This window comes from Mus musculus, chromosome 2 (assembly GCF_000001635.26).
Source record: "Mus musculus strain C57BL/6J chromosome 2, GRCm38.p6 C57BL/6J".
Taxonomy (NCBI): Eukaryota; Metazoa; Chordata; class Mammalia; order Rodentia; family Muridae; genus Mus; species Mus musculus.
The window spans coordinates 58,145,855-58,163,661 of NC_000068.7; the positions used below are offsets into that span (position 1 = coordinate 58,145,855).

The following is a 17,807-nucleotide window of genomic DNA, read 5'->3' on the forward strand; positions in this document are numbered from 1 at the left end:
GTTTTGAGCATTGTTTTGACTACAAATCTTCCACCTGAGGATGGTAGTTAATTTCACCTTGGAAATCATATTCTTAAACATTTCAAAGTATTTGTTCTAAATTTTTTGACAACTAAATTATAGTTATATTTATGAAAGCATGAGAAAAATTTAAAGATATGGTAGGAGTTCTAAATGTGAAATCACATTTTCTCTTTTCTTCCAGTCTCAGACCCAACATAATAAGATGACAGTACAGCAAAAGCTGTGTGATTTCTGATTGAGATGATGTTAGTTTTGGACAATAGCCTCACTAAGAATTCGCATTAGACTCATGGTGTTGTTCTAAGCTGTCTAACCAATGATGTGCACAAGTGTTGAGATGAGAGACCCTTCAGTATTTTGTCACCTTGTCTCATATTTTACCCCTCTGTGGGTTTCTAAGGACCATTTCTACCCTTATTGACACATGGTCTTCTTGCTTCATTTACATGGGACATATTTTTCTGACTCTAACCAATAATGTTATCTCTTGGATTTAACATGGTTTCTTTGAGACAAAGCTTTCCTAACTTTTATGCCTTAAACCTCAAAGGGCATTTAAAATCTGCCTCATTTCAATCACCCACCTAACACTTCCTTTGAAGTACCCATGAAGAAAGATTCTAGTAGATTCTACTGGCAGCTCACTATGCACAGCTGTAACTGGAAAAAGCCAGTCCTGGCATCCTCAGCAGACTGGGTCCCAGTGTCACTCACTACCGGGCTGAATTCAACTAACCCCTCTTTAGCCCCAGGTACTTCATCTATATAAAGGAATAAACCTGGACTGACAAAGAGTCTGTGAAGAAAAATTTATTAGGTAATGTTGAAACCACCCAACTCTGGACTAAATCCAAACACCCTGGAACAGCAATGCATCTCATAATCTGATGCTTGGCCAACGGTGACTTCACCACTCATACAGTCTCGCTAATCCACCAGCCTGGTTCAGTTCATCCTTAGGATATGCCAAATCCATTTCCAGGCCTCAAAGATATTTTTCTTTACGTCCATGTTCCCACGAGGAGTTCAAATGGCCATTCCTTCCCTCTGGTCTCAGCTCCAACAGTACTTCCTCAGAGTGAATGGAGCACCTTGAACATCTCAGCTCAACTGGCTACTGTCTTCCTCAGTAGACTCCCCTGTGACACTATCTACTTTTCCTATAGTGGTTATCAATAACTGTAATTTTTGAAATTTCAGGCTTTTCTTAGAAATCTTCTATGGTTTTTAGAGTTCTACAGTGTTTTTTGTTGCCTTCTTAGAATACACACAGAGATTTAAAAATTTAATATTTGCTCAGTACATATGATTTTTATGCAATAATGAATTGCCCTACAACTGATTATTAAGGTCCTGTTGGGTCCTTAGTACACAGTGAAGGAAATCCGATGGTGTCTATTTTCTTAGATAGTTATCACTTTGTGGATAATACTGGGTGTGTTTGTAGATATACTTTCTTGAGATTGTTAAGATCAGTCTCAAAGATTAAACCCTTTGAGTAGCTGGGAAGACCAATGTCCTTCTGATAAATTGAATATTAGTGTCTATGACTATATATGCTCCAAGGTGGGAACATTTCATTATCTCTTATAAAACAGTGACAGAGGGAAAAAAATCAAGAGGTTTGAGGCATATGAGAGAGGGGAAAAAACATTGTAGCTCAAAGATTTCATGAACTGTGAGAATAGGACCAATTTCTCTTGGTCCAAAGAAATGTGTGCCAGTTTTATTGAATTGACATTAAAAATACATTAGCAATTGATGTCCCTCCCACAAGGACTTTTGTCTAGTGTCTCCTGACTTCAGATGTTGACTCATGAAACCCTGGGAAACAAAGGGGCCAATAAAAATGTCCATACCCCACCGCTGTGTATGCTGCATTCTTGTGCACCACAGACAAATAATGTCTACAAAACCAGACAAGCCACCCACTTGTCAGGTATTCCCAGACACCAAAACATCTTTGAAACCCCACAGCAACTAAGTGGATATTTACGTTAGCAGATTTCCTGATGATCGGATCAGGTCAACCACTTGTTTGTGAGTAAAGCCTTCTGTGCTCACACCATTGACATTTGCAAAGATGTCACCTGTGGGATGCCCAGAGAAATGAATGTTTTATTAGCTACGTAAACAATCCCCACAACATGGAAATGAGGGAAAACAAGCACGCTCCCAAACCACAGTGTCACTCAAGAAAATCCAAAGCAGCAACTGCTTCCTAACCTTCGCTATCAAAGAGGCTTTAGGTATTTAATGACGTCTAGTATGAGCGGAGCTACATTACCAACTTGCAGGCCAGCACAGTGAGCGGGGCTGTCTTCCTGCACTTTGCAGATCATAGTGCACACTTCTGAGGAACAGATGTTCTGGTTCTGGAGTCTGTAGGTCTATAAAATATAAGTGGATACATAGTAACTTTTCCAAAAGGTCAACAAATATTGGTCAAAACCTAAAACCATGGCATGATAGGTTAGGGCAAAGGACAACTTTAGAAAAGCTTTTCTCGACATACACTGAATGGAAGTTACCAATTTTGCAATCCCACCAGATCATCAACAGCCAACTCCATTCATAAAACATCCGGTATGAGAAAGAAAGTGGGATGTGAGTGTCTCAAGATGTTCTGTTTACAAGCCTAAGAGACCACCTGATGATTTCACTGTGCATTTATTAAGAAAAAAAATTAAGAGTCTTAATTCTAAAAGGGATGAAACAACCATAGCCAAGTGGAAGAAAACGATCCTTGTGGGTGTTCCAGGCTAAAACAGGCATTGGGGGAGAGAGTATGAGATAGAAAATACCCAGCAGGGAGATGGGCCAACAGTAATTATATTAAATCAGAGTTCTGCAAATAATGACAATCTGCCCTAGGTTTGTTCTAATTGACTCAGTCAATTTCACTTCTGAGCACACAGACCCCTCCTGCCCTGAATTCTCTCTCATCAGTTCTTCAACCATCCAACTAAATGAATTAGAGAGAGAGAGAGAGAGAGAGAGAGAGAGAGAGAGATGCTTCCCCAGATGTCTCAGTTTGACACAAATAATTCAGTGAGTTCTATTGTTGGTGTTTTTGGTTTTTACTTCGAAGTGTATAAAAACACTAGGGAAACATTTGCTCTGTATAAAAATTTTGTAACTCTGAAAAAAAAAATCAGTGTTTCGAGTTATCCTTTCAAATCTGACTGCTAAAAGCTGAGCTACATCAGAGTGCTGCTTTCTTCTAGAGGACTCCACACCTGAGACAGGATGATCAGTCACACACAGATATTCCCAGAGCTAGTCACTGGATTCTGTTAAATGCTGATTTCTACTCAGACGTAGTACATTTAGAATCTTCTATTTGAAAGGAAGAGGAACTTTAAGTGGCCTATAACATGTGTTCCACCTGAATCAGAAACCTTTTGTGATAATTTCTTGCCTCAGACCAGAGCTCAGCTCCTTGTAGAAATAGAAGCCAATTTAATTCATGTGCCGCAAGAGCCGAAAACTGACTGAAAACCTTTTAGAAGTCACTGTTATAGCAATCCACATCAACAGAAAAACCCACCTCCCGTGCCTAGGTATCAAAGTGAGCACAGAGCAAAAGAAACACTCCAATTTATGTACAACTGCACATTGCAGAGCAGCTGTGAATTTGGGGGTTAGAGTTAAAAGGGGGAAACCAGAAGCCATGAAGGCACAGAAAAGAATACTTGGTCAAATAATATGACCATATCACCCACCCACATCTCCCATCCTTGTGTTCTGTTGGCTCAGAAAGAAATTGTCTCAAGCGTCCCTGAGATGACATATAGGCGCTGTAGCTCAGAGGTGAAGCCATCAGGTCTCTCTGAACTCCTAAGGTTTCACGGTTCTGTGGTCTGTCCTCTAGTAAAGATGATTTTTCACTTTGATTCTACACACACACACACACACACACACACACACACACACACACACACTTGTGGTGAGGGAGAAACAGAAGCTATCAGTGATAGGCATGCAGTTACTACCTCTAGTCAACCTTGAAGAGGCTGGAGTGGACATACAGTTATCTTCAGAGAAAGTCAAATGGCTCTCTTGTGAGGGGCCTGTACTTCTAAAATCTGATAGATTTAGCACATTTCTTTTGGTAAAAAATTATGTCCCAATGATTTTATGGTAAATTATAGATTGCACCACATTTTAGAGGAATGGAGCTCAGAAAGCAGAAACCTCTGCCCCCACTACTTCCCCGTTCGTTCCATGTTGTTTCTTTACTCATGAAACACATTTAATGTAGCAGCTTCCTGCTCCTGCTCTTAAAATACAACCAAGTTCCCTTTCATGGGGTTGCTATCATAGCAAAGTTTTCTTAAAGCAGCATTCATTGACGAAGACCTAAACTCTGACATACAGCATAAGAATACGATTATGCAAAGCACGTGGGAAAGAAATGCAGAAACAATGTGGGGGAAATGAGACTTAAGTTGTTCCACTCAATCAGACTACAGTCCACGTGACTCCATCTTCTCAAATATAATTACGAAAAGACAGGCAACAGATATTCTTGGACAGCTACATTGAAACCTATGAAGACCAGTACTAATTTTCACCAATGGTTTTCAAGTAATAAACTGTAATTATGGGGTGTGTGTGTGTGTGTGTGTGTGTGTGTGATAAATTTCTCACTATACCCCCCTCCAAAAAAAAAAAAACTGGTCTCAATTGTAACATTATTGGAGTCTATATACACAGATATACCATCTGGCAAGTATTTGTTTGTTTGTTTGTTTGTTTGTTTGTTTTGAAACAGGGTCTCATAGTGTAGTCTTGGCTAGCCTGGAACTCCCTGCCTCTGCCTCCCAAGTGCTGGGATTAAAGCTGTGAACCACCATGCCCAACTCAAGTGTTTAGAATCTGATTTACATACAATACAAGAATATGATTATATGAAAATAAACTTCTGTAAATGCCTTTTGCTTTCTTATTTAAGATCCAGAAATATCAAGCACCTTTGTTTGGAGTTCTCCTTAAGGAAGACCAGAGTGATGCATAAGGAGCAAGCTGCATCTCTAGAGAAATATAAGCTCCAACATTTTCTCTCCCCATAATACTCAACACACTGAACAAACAACCACATACTAAATAAAATCTAGTCTCCACTGTCATCCTAACCCTACCCTGACTTCATTGTTCCTTACAAATATCATGATGGAATTAGTGCCTGTTTTTCCTTTGGAAATAAATCTAAAATGTTTAAAAACTGCCCACCTGAATTTCAAATCCAAATGTTCCATTGTCCTGCTTTTCCACAGTAACAACCTTCCTGCAAGTAAAAATAAATAAAGAGCATAGATATTAAAATATAGTATTTAGCATATTTTAATATTAACAATAACTGTTACAATGAAAATTAGCTTTCATTTCTACAATTGTAGTATAGGTTAGCAATGTGTGAGTGAGTGTGTGTATGTGTGTGTGTGTGTGTGTGTGTGTTGCACTTATCTCAGGCAGAGAAAGGGAAGGGAAGGGAAGGGAAGGGAAGGGAAGGGAAGGGAAGGGAAGGGAAGGGAAGGGAAGGGGAAGGGGAAGGGGAAGAAGGGGAAGAAGGGGAAGAAGGGGAAGAAGGGGAAGAAGGGGAAGAAGGGGAAGAAAGAAGGGGAAGAAAGAAGGGGAAGAAAGAAGGGGAAGAAAGAAGGGGAAGAAGGGGAAGAAGGGGAAGAAGGGGAAGAAGGGGAAGAAGGGGAAGAAGGGGAAGAAGGGGAAGAAGAAGAAGGGGAAGGGGAAGAAGGGGAAGGGGAAGAAGGGGAAAAGGGGAAGGGGAAGGGGAAGGAAGGATGTTAAGGAAAGGGAAAAAATGAATCTCTTTACCTTTGAGACCAGGAAAAATCACCCAAAGAGCTTGATCTGGCCAACGCAAGCTGAAAAATATAAAAAGCAAGGTCTTTAAGACATGTGTGCAACTGCTCTGCATTACAAAGGACGTTCTTTCTCATTATCCTGGAAACCCTTTTAGATAAGATTAGTAATGTCCACTCTCTTTTAACAGCAAAGGAGAGTCTGAGAGAACAGGGACTCCAGACATTCTGTTGAGAAGATGAGGAAAAGATCAAATAGTAAGATACTAGGGTGGTGGGGGTTCATATCATGTCGCAGACCTCAAACGTCCAGCAAGGACTTTACACCTAAGTTGCATTTATGTCTACTTCTCAAAATTAGCAATTTATAACCACACTGAAACACCTACATAGAATAATATGAAAACCATGCAGCCCATACTCTTTAAAACACTGATGAAATGCTTATGTTTATAACGGTTCAGTGTGTTACTCTTTGTAGGCTAAGAAAATATGTAAAGAACGAGCTTACATATAAAAATATTATTGAAGATGGCTGGCAAGATGGCTCAGTGGGTAAAGATACTACCCAGGTTTGATTGGTGAGAGGGGAGAACCGACTGCAGTTTGTCCTCTGACTTCCTCACGCACAGCATTGCATGCACGTACACACACAGTGACACTCACTCAGTTCCCAACACCACCACCCAAGCACAAATAGGTTAGAAAATAAAAAATAGATTAGGAAAGGCAAGGGAGGGACTCCAAACCTCAATTTCGATTATGACTTATTTCACAATAGTTTTGGAAGAATATAGTAAGATTTCCTGCCAAGAAAGGGAAGAAACTTCATAATGCTATAAATAACATAACGTTCACTCTTCTGCACATTTTGGGAAAAGTCATATAAGCATAAGCTTCCAGGGTCAAGCCAGACTCTTATAAAGAGAGGGGGTCAGCAAAAGGGAAGACCTTAGTTGTAAGGACTGCGGTCAATTTCTAACAATGTTGTAGGTTTGTTAAAGAAATATTTAATAGATGTTAGCTATTAATTAGTCCTTTCTTAAACACTGTTCCAAGGACTCAAGACATAACTTTTGCTCCTAATTATATTTTAAAAGGTTTTGTTACACACACACACATATGTTATGTGGTGACTGATGTCTGCAAGGTCAGAAGAGGTTACCAAATTAAGGGCTACCTGTTGTAAGCTTCCATAAACGCATGGGAAATTGAATATAGCTCTTCTACAAGAGCACAAGTGATCTTAATGAGGGGCCATCTTTTCTGCCAATAAGCCATGGTGTCTAAATGCCAACTTCCTGCAATTGTCATTCATAAGCAAATAAATAAAATAGTGGATCCGGGCAGTTGGTACAGATAAATAAAAATGATGTGGGGATAAAAGCACACATGGAAAATACACAGGAGAAATTAATGCATACAGGACAAGTTCCACAGAAATCTGTGTTACTCAATTGCCAGCCACCAAATGCCAACAATTGCACAATTTTCTGGGATGCCTCAGTGTTAAGAATTCAGCCACCAGTCACTATACATATCGGAGAAGTGTAGTCATCCACAGATTTTATACGTAACAATTGCTCTGTGTTCTTTTGTCAGTTATACCTGGAATCTCAAGCAGAAGGGCTCAGACCTAAAATTATCATCTCGGCTCGTAATAAGTTTCGGCTTTTGATTTATAAGGACTAATTATGGGATACCTACAGCAATTGGAATGGTTTACAATAATCTGGTTTTGTGCCTAAATTACTGAATGTACGAATGTACCCCCCCACACACACACACACACAGGGTGGCGGGGGGAGAGATTAACAAGAGTGGGAACTTTCAGTTAAGTCAGAAGGCTCCATCTGAAGGCTCCATCCTTGTGAAAGGTCTTTTTAAAAGGTGTATTTGCAAGCATTGTCCATCTCACCCTATTGTGTGCTCAGATTTTCTTAATCTGTTTTCATTATTGGCATTTCCTTGTATTTCACAGCTAATTCACATATTTTCAGGTACTTGTTTCAGCTGTCTTTAATTCTGTTCATTATAACCACCGCTAAGGACTTTATGTTTTTAAAACGTTGCTCTTGCTATTGTGGTTTGTACATCATTCCCTTATCATTCATCTAGAGGCGTGTATGTGTCTACACGAGGGCATGTATATGAAGGGCATAGAGTGTATTTGATGGAGTGCTTCACTTCTGCAGATAGCCATCTGTATGCTTTGAGACTCTGGGGAAATACACAGCTTTTACTTTCCACCCCAGTGCTTCACGAGAGGCCAAGGGTAGATTATGACTTTAAAAATAGTAAAACAGACAGACAGACTAAGCCTCAGATGCCATCTGCAAGTGACTGTCGGTGAGGCATTCAGTTCAATGTGATGTGCTAAGATCCCTCTCTAACTTTGTCCTTCGTTAAACTAAATGTTCTTAGGGGAAAAAATCCAAGGGTAATTTTTTTTTTTTTGGTTTTTTGAGATAGGGTTCTCTGTATAGCTCTGGCTGTCCTGGAACTCACTTTGTAGACCAGGCTGACCTCGAACTCAGAAATCTGCCTGCCTCTGCCTCCCAAGTGCTGGGATTATAGGCGTTCGCCATCATGCCCAGCTCCAAGGGTGATTTTTTAAAAGAAAAAAAATAAAATCTAAAATATAGTATAGAAAAGACCAAAAGAAACCAACAGGATGGTAAGAAACTACTCAAAAATCAAGTAGTATAAAAAGAGAGCTAAGGAAAACAAATAAAACTAATGCTAAATGAATGAATTTTGGAGAGATGTAATTAGTCCTCACAAATCAAACAGGTGGCAAGAATTAATAAAATGTCTGGCTACCATAATGTTAAAAGTCCTTTTCCTTGCCCAGTATTTATAGAATTGTTGGAAGTCTCAAGAGTTCTTCACTGTGCCTCTTAAGTGACTGGTTATTTTGCATAGATTTAAGTCTATAATCTTCTAGGTCCACCAAACAGGTTTCTCTATACAGAAGAGGGTGCCCCTAGCTTCCCCCTTTTTAACAGTTCTGTGTAGCTCTCTGACTAAAAGTGAATATTAAGGCAACGGTGGAGCACTCCTGCTACTCATTTGTTTGGGTTATCAGTGACACAAAAGTTCAAACTAAATCAGATTATAAATTACCTTCCATTATGGATTAGCAAATAGGCTATTTTAAGCAATGAACATATAAATAAAAAAGCAATTTAAATACAATAGCTACCATCATACTCTCTGATGGGGGTGGGAGGGAACAGTTACATCTTGCTCATTTGTTTGCTTGTTTGTTTGTTTTTGAGACAGGACTTCTCTGTGTAGTCCTGGCTGTCCTGGAACTCACTCTCTAGACCAGGCTGGCCTGGAACTCAGAAATCTGCCTGCCTCTGCCTCCCAAGTGCTGGAATTAAAGGCATGTGCCACCACTCCCAGGCAGGGATCGGGCACATCTTGACACAGTGTCCTCTTAATTTTTATCTGGGATGAGCTAAAAGAAACTCTCAAGCTTCTGCCTTGCTCGCCTGCTAAACTGCCTGTCTTACTCGGAGTGTGCCCAAGACTTCTGAATCAAGCTTTCCCCATCTCCCTCTCCCTAGCATGCACCAGCCCTATTTAAAGATGTAGACTTGGATGGAGTAGGTGTGCCCCAGACTGCCCTCCCAGCCAGAGTTCTTCTGAGTTGTAATGATGCCCCAAACCCCGCCCCCAAATTCATGAATGGAGAACTGGTGTGCAATTTACAGCATATGCTGACAACAGCTGTCTTTTATTACACATTATCTAATATGAGAAGTCTAGGTTTAGCAATTTGGCAGGCTTGAAAGCTACACATTGGGCTCTGACTACAGTACAGGAGGCTCCTTATCTACTCACTAGCCAGGAGCCTGGTGTCTGGGGCTGATCTTAGAGAAGTTCCTCTGCTTTCAGTGAGACAACTTAAGAGACAAAGCATTAATATTCCACACACCATGTCTCCTGCTATGCAGTGTGATTCACGGGTCTCTCTTTAGTGCAAAATCAAGACCAAATACAGCAGCTGTCAGTGTGCAAAATAGAAGGAAATCGGAAACACAGCTTGATGGATAACCTGCCACAGAGCAGCTCAGAGACCAACACTGAAGTCATTTTTGTTGCTAGGTTAGACTGTTATGTTCTCGCCCGGGTTCTGTGAACTCACTTCCCGCCACCCCCCCACCACCCCCCACCACACACACACACACACACACACACACACACACACACACAAAATGTAGGTGTGGTAAGGAGAGGGTACAGATTCGGAAGTGGGCCTTTTTTTCTCTTCCTTTTTTTTTTTCTTTTCTTTTTTTTTTTTTAAGTACTTTGTTTCAAGTTATGTCCTTGACTCTTCCCAGTTGCCTGCTTATCTCACTTTTACTCCCAGCTGTTTCATGAATACAGCTCTCCCCTACTTTTGAAAGTCAGACCATTAAGACAGAAAGGATTATCAAACTATCCAAAGACACAACAAAATAACGAAAGTAAAGTCGACGTCACACTTATCTGACCCATACTCCCGTAAATGGGTTGTCCCAGCTTACAGGAAGGTCTGATCACAGCCCCGCACCTCTTTTAAAGAATGGTTGAAGGGCTGGAGAGATGGCTCAGCAGTTAAGAGCACTGACTGCTCTTCCAGAGGTCCTGAGTTCCATTCCTAACAATGACATGGTGGCTCCCAACCACCTGAAATGGGATGTGGTACCCTCTCCTGCTGTCTCTGAAGACAGCAACAGTGTACTCATGAACTCAAATAAATACATCTTAAAGAATGGTTGGGTATTAACCCAGACATAACACCACAGTATTGATGTTGCCTATTGATGAGGTACTAGGACAAAGAAAGTCCTCCCTGTAGGCAGAACCTACCCAGAGCTATACCCATTACAAGCATTTAGCACCATCCCTAACCAAAACTGTATGTGAAACCAGCCATCCAGAAGCTTCCTCATTAGCGCTAATTTCCTCACCAAGAGAAAATTAGACAATGATGATCTGTTTGGGTCTAATTCATACTCAAACGTCATACCTGTGTGCCAGATTCCCTGCTGTCCCTGGAGCACTAGGTAAGAGCCACCTTCAGTACAGTCTCCTGGGAGAGGCAGTCAGGCACAATACCTACCCCTAGGGCATGGCATGGTTATAAAACTTCCCTTTCCTCGCAACACCCTCCCTCAAGAGTTTATATTGCAGGGACTTTGCCCCCCCCCCCACTTTAAAAAAAAAAACCAAGTTTCAAAATTAGAAGCATTCTTGGTGTGTCTGGCACTTCTACAAATGCAGGTACTGAAATAATACACACACACACAGAGAGAGAGAGAGAGAGAGAGAGAGAGATCTATTTTTAAACAACTCTGAGTGCAAACAACCAGTGGATCCTGAAAATTAAGCTGAAGCTACAAGCTAGCCAGTTATAGCTTTGCAGAAGCCAAAGCCACAACAACAAGAAGTATGAACACTGACGTCACCCTCAGAGTAGTGAGAATAACAGCAGACAGAGGAACACCTGTTACCGCAATTGCCTCACTGAGATCCTGGTACAGACCATTCACACAGGGCCAGAGGGGTGGGCTGCTGTTTTTGTTATTGTTGTTTGCTTGTCTGTTTGTTTTTCTAAGAAATAATTAATAGGAGGCAATAATCCCTGTGGGAAATTATAAAATCTTGACATATACCTTTGTGAAGATTCACTGAAAGGGATTATAGGAGTCTATGCCCAAAATGTTTGGTTTCTTTTTGTTTTTGTTTTGTTTTTTTCCCCTTTGGGAAATAGAAAAGTAAGAAAAGGTTTCAAGGATAGGGGAAGTACATCACACAGTGTGTTTAAATGTATGAGAAGAGAAAGGGAAGAAATACAACAGGGCCCGTACATAAGTGGATGGCATAGCAAGTCTGTGTGCTCACACATTTTATATTCATAAATCCCTCTACGGTCCCCTTTAATACCCATCCAGTCCTTCTTACTGTCCTTTTCCACTTTGTACTATCTAAACTCAGGCTTAAAAGCCAGCTGTATCTCCTTGGTTCTTACTGCTGTTGATCACCAAGTCTTTACCGTTTCTCTCCATTGCCTCGTCTACTCCTTCACCAACTACAGTAAAAGTTCCTCCACCTACTTGTCTCATTTCTAGAACGAACTTCCTAAAATCCACAATATCTCAAACCAATTATTCAATGGCTATAGGTGCTGGTCAAATCATAGTTCTGAATCTGTCTATTCAACCATCTGATGATGAAAATACTCCATAGAAATGAAACACATGGCATGTTCTGTACTGAACATGTGTATGTTTCTTTTCGACCCTCAGTCTCTAAATGCTATAATGTGACAGCTACTCACATAGCAAGTGATATTGTCTTAGGTATTAGACATGGTCTTAGTAGTTTATAGGCAAATATGCTGCCATTTTATATCAGGGAGTCCAACATCTCTGGTCTTTGATTTTCAAAGATGGTAGTTTTGGAACCAATGCTCTGTGGATAGCAAGAACCAACTGCACTATTTTCTCAAGGAAACTGGCCACATGCTGTCCCTCCTCTCAACTCTCACAGGCACACACTGGATTTTCCTGACACACCAGAGTCTGTGTCCCCACATTAGGGATTCCCATGCTTAGGAAGCCTAAGACAGTTTATGGAGACATATTACATATACACCTGCTCAAACTGTCCCCTAATGCTAACCCTTCTCCAGCCCTCAGGGCTGACATATAGTTTGATTTACCTGGCAGGGACTGGCAACGTGTAAAGCCTGAGCTGAGAACAAGATCTGGAAAGATTCCCTCCGTGGTGCAGTTATTAACAGTATTTTTCCTGGTAAGTGATATATGCCGAGAACAAATAGTAGGATAGCAAATGATCAGAATTTGGTGTAATGGCTTTGTATTAAATAGAAAGAGAAACAGACTGCTCTCTGTTTAGAATCTGAGTAAACCCGTTGGCGTTTCCTGTGTTGCCCATTTATAAATCGATACAGATGTTCACCAAACTTTGTATTATAAAAACACGTTGGATTGAGAATGACAATCAACTACTAGCAAATGAGCTTCATCACTGTGGAAAATGCCAAGGAATCCACTCACCACATCAGGTCCTGACTCTCCCCTACGCTTCAACTTTGTAATGCTGAAGTTAGATGAGCTCAGAGGAGAACACAATATGCACAATGTAGTAAGCCACAAAGCTGTGTTTTAAGTCAGTTCTAAACATCTTGTGCATGACTGTTTATATAAATTCAAATACACACCTTGGACCTTATAGAAAAGTATATGATCAAAATACATAAAGTGGTATATAGTTCATTCTTATGTATTACAAATGGAAGACCAAAGATTCAGAACAAATTCACTAGACACATACTTTTCCAGTTGAGTTTTCATCTCTAAAGACATTTCATAAAAATTTTCGAACAGCCTTTATTGAGTGCTGAGTGCCCTGTACATTTCCTTACTTAAAGGGCAGAGGGTTCAAGGAAGTTGTTTCTGCTGTTACCTAATCAAGTGAATGGAGTTTAGTTTGATAGCTTCCTTTTCAGAAAGACATAATGTGAGGGGGGCAGCTACCAACTTGCTCTGTATGCCACAGCTACCAAGCAGCCCATTCACCTCCCCGAAATAGTCCTACTTCCCAATAGCCCAAGGTTCTATCATTGCTCCAGGACTGAAGAATTCACTTGGCTGACAGAGGTAGTGTTCAAGGAGAAGTCTTCTCTCGATTGTGAACTGACGGGGCCTGGAGGTAAGCCCAGAGGGAGACAATGAACAGACACACAAACGGAGGAGTGTTGATCGTGTGGGTTGTGTACCTGTAAACGACCTTCATGTTCATTGTTCTCAACAACTTTCATTTTACCTGAGCACATCTTTAAATGAAGATAAATATTTGAGTCTTACTTTAAAAAAAAAAAAAAGTGACTGTTTTTCTATCCTTCAACTGTGATACTATCTCTGGTAGACATGTCACCTCCCCCCTCACATGTACTCTCAGTCATTAACTCCTAAGTTAATTGGGTAGTAGACAGAGGTTCTCCTCAGGGAAAAGAACTCTCCTTTGAATAAGAACCGAAATGACTCCTAAGCGCGGGGAATAAGGCTGGTAGTCAAAGTTAACAGAGACACGCAGGAGCAGGTACCACTTTCAGCAGAGGTCAGGCAAACGTGAACACTCTAGACAGCGCAGCAACCTTACCTGCTTTCGTCCCCGGGGCAAAGTAGCTACAGTGTCTGCCAGCACTTGAATCCTTCGGTTGTCTTCCATCGTGAGCTGGCCCGTGAGGACGGAGTAGGAGCCGTAGGCAGAGTCAGCACAGTACTCCAAATTGCCATTGCTGCCCTGCCGCTGCAGAAACCTTTGCAGAGACATTGTGGGCAAAGATTAATCCCGCCAACACATGGTTCCCTGGCCTTGCAGGAGGGAGGAAGCGAAATGCACAGCCCTCTGACACGCAGTCGAAAAAGTAGCAAAGCCAACAGAACCCATGTGACTGCTGTGGTTTGAGACACTGTTGCACAAAGCCTATAGAGGAGGTCACTCCTACTCTCCAGTGCTCCTGAGAGAACCTTGCGTTCCTTTTCTACAATTAAAAAAAAAAAAAAAGAAAAAGAAAAAAATCAGTGTACTTTTCCTCCCTCAAACAGCCGGAACATAGAGTTTGATACTCTATGGCTACGGGTACTCAAAACAGAATTTTCCAGAGAAAGAAAAGAAAAGAAAACAACTTTGTTCAAGTTCGCTCATTTGCTTCCTACCCGTTTGCTCATTTAATATTAGCACCCCCGTGCACTTAACAGACTGTGCCCTCACTCACTCTTTTGGCTGTAAATGTCACAGGTGCTGGCCAGGTTGTTCTCTGGTAAAGTCCTTGTGGTGTTCCTCCCTCTACCTCATTAAAGTTCATCAAAAATGCATTCTGTCCCTAGAGCTGTAGCCGTTTGACATTCACCTAATTGCCTTTATGCCGCTTTATTCTTACCGCAATTACCCATCAGCTTTATAAGAACATAACGGGGAGGGGAAGGAAAGGCAGCGTATTTAGTGCAGAACATTGTTCGTATCTGGGGCTACTCATACCTACAACTTTAGGGGGGAAGAAAGCAGTGGGAAAGAAGGGGGTAGTCAAGCTGAGATAACACAGGATGGTTCCTGTGGCAGTGTGCCATCACGGTGGGGGGAGGGACTTGAAAACAGTTGCTTTTTTTATTTTTTAAATTTTGTATTTTTCAAGTAGTTGAAGATAACGGGTTTCACCCAGAAGCAGGAAAGTACGTAAAAGGCAGAATCAAAGCAAAAATAAAAAGGAGAAGTTTTAAATAGCACAGAAGTCAAACACGCACGTAAAAGTCGTTTGGAAGGTCACTACTAGAGTTTACAAGAGTTAGAAAAGCTCCGAGCTAGAATGGAATGCGTGCACTAGAACTCGAAGTGGGTTCAACCCAAGCAGAACTGGCCAAGTGTGAGTCATAAAGTCGTCAGAATTAATGAAAAGAGGAAGCCGGATCGGAGAACGGTAACGCTCTAACACAGCATGACTCCTTACTGTTGGAACTGAATAAGAATAGAAAGAAGACGATGTCCCTTAAAACATATAAAATCTAAGTTGGAGATTACAAGCACACATCCTTCTAGGGGGCAGATATGTGTAATTCAAAAGAAAGTGCTGGTAACTTTGGTAGCTTAACAATTTTTTTTTTCCTCTAGGAATTTTACAGTCAGGTAAATGTGTTAATACTTGCAAACATTGAATCAAGCCAAGTTCTATAGATGAAAACAGTAACTGTACAAATTCAGTGTTATGAGGTATTAGTCTGTAGATTGCAGACATTAATGATTGACTGGAAGCATGTTTCACTATATGCCATAAAATGCACCTAACATGCTGACTCTTTCAATAACTACATTTACATTTATATTCCACTAGTATTAAAAAAAAACAAAGGCACATCTGCTCCCTGCCCATACACATCAGTCAGGCCACACCCATGAATGTATTTACGAACTGGCCAACCATGATGGTTCGGGTCTCTCTTCTGATTCTTGAGGCCTGCATCGTGCCACTTACTACACACTTTGAATAATATCCCGATCAGTAGTGTCATCTGTGATAAAATGACTCATCTTCAATGACAACGAAGCTTTCAGACACCAAATTGTTGACTTACAGCAGTGTGTGACTGTGTAGGTTTTTAGAAGTTGTGGGCTTTTTTCCCCCTCTAGGATTTACCTTCCATCCCCTCTCAGCCTCTTCATTACTGTGAGAAGGGGATACAGTAGACAATCTGCTCAATCTGTCTACCATGCAGGTCTGAGGTGTCCTTCAGTGTCCATAGGACAGAAAGGACAGATTTGACGTTCCTTCTGCATTCTACTTTCTAAAGAGGCCCGTCAGACTTCTTCAGATCATCTCTTTAAGATCTAAATACCACATGTGGGTCATAGTCAGATACACTCACGACAGTTTCTACATTAATGTACCACATCCTCTCAGTTAGGAGAGACCAGGAGGCAACTTTTAACTTCAAGTTTACATTTTGTCTTAAATGTATAAACTGGAAAAGAAATGTCTCTCTGTGAGAACTAAAGGTTAGTTAAAAAGAAAGGAGTTATATGTTAAAAACTAATTGAATTGTAATTTCCTGAACCATCATGGAAGTAAATCCAACCTAATGAAAAGGAAGAAAATGAAAGAAAGAAAGAGAGAGAGAGAGAGAGAGAGAGAGAGAGAGAGAGAGAGAGAAAGGAAGGAAGGAAGAAAGAAAAAAGAGAAAAGGGAAGGATGGATAGGAGAGAGAGAGAGAGAGAGAGAGAGAGAGAGAGAGAGAGAGTCATATCGTATTCCAGAGGGGTTATCTTGTTCCTCCTTCAAGGGTAATCTGAGTGTGGGAACAGAATTCTTTAAAAGCCTGTGCCACGTTTTCCAAAAATTTACTTTCCATTGTTTGGGGCAAGTATTCTTCTTATATGAATGAAGCATTTTGTTTATTTATAGAAATCCATCTTTAGTATGAATGAAGTAAACCCTAATGGGCATGGGAAGATTTAGTAGAGGCAGGTAAACAGGATGTGCTGAGTCCAGAAAACAGGGGGAATGATAAGTTCTTCAAGAAACTGTGGCCAACCTGTTAACCATCCTAACCGTCCATGAAAATACCAAGAATATTGATTCCTCTGGTCTGACAGAGGCTTCGAGATTCTAATCCTGGCTCTGCTTTAAGAATACAGATTAATATGTGTTTCACAGTGTGAATATGTTAATGCCCTAACTTCCAGTGTAGACTGCTATTGGATAAAGAGGTAGTCAAGGTTAGATGAGGTCAAAGGGCTGCGCCGTGATCTAAGGGACTGTATATCCTTCTAAAAGACATCAGAGATGTCTCTTTCCACGTGAGGACACGAGGGAGCAGCCGTCTGAAGGTAGGAGGATATTCCAGATGAATCATTCTGCACTTTGATCTTGGACTTGGAAGCCTCCAGGATCCTGAAAATACAAATGTCTTGTGTGTACAGCCAACCAGTGAATGGTGCGTCCTATACTATGGGACTTGTTACGCTTTGTCTATTTTCCAGCAGCCTGAGCTGATTCACACACTCTACATAGGATTCATGTATGCTCAGTCTCCACGTATATAAACATGGCATTTAGAAGGAACAGACGTAAGCGTCTATGTTTAACATACTATACAAAATCAGCTATTACTGCTGAGTTTGGTTTTAAGTAGTAAGAACTCAGAAGGGAACCCTTCAAAGGAAACAACCTAAGTTCCCTATGAACTTGCCTGTCAACTACCCAGTGTCCACATGTGCAGCAGAGTCTCTCATCACCCTCCCAGAGTGTAAAGCTAGAAAACGTGCAGTCCCTGTAGTTAACTCAAACAGATGTACTCACAAAGTACTGTTAGAGCCAGTTCTTGTAACATTTCTGCACTCCTCCTTGTCACCCCATGTCTGCTTCCCCCTCTGGGCAACCAGGCT

General features: G+C 41.0%; 1 protein-coding gene across 3 annotated transcripts in view; it reads right to left on the bottom strand.

The window, feature by feature from the left end:
* Cytip (cytohesin 1 interacting protein) overlaps positions 1–17,807 on the bottom strand; it is a 66,411-nt gene that overhangs the window by 16,716 nt on the left and 31,888 nt on the right. Inside the window, exons 1-6 of one of the 3 annotated variants that reach the window (XM_006498013.3) lie at positions 14,647–14,798; positions 14,028–14,412; positions 5,860–5,909; positions 5,260–5,314; positions 2,312–2,414; positions 2,021–2,114 (exon numbers count right to left, since the gene is read on the bottom strand). In XM_006498013.3, coding sequence (XP_006498076.1) covers positions 2,021–2,114; positions 2,312–2,414; positions 5,260–5,314; positions 5,860–5,909; positions 14,028–14,201 — 476 coding nt within the window. In that variant the 5' untranslated portion in view covers positions 14,202–14,412; positions 14,647–14,798. Of the gene's footprint in view, positions 1–2,020; positions 2,115–2,311; positions 2,415–5,259; positions 5,315–5,859; positions 5,910–14,027; positions 14,413–14,646; positions 14,799–17,807 lie in introns of those variants that run through there. The other 2 variants (NM_139200.4, XM_006498012.4) reach the window with 2 other exon arrangements.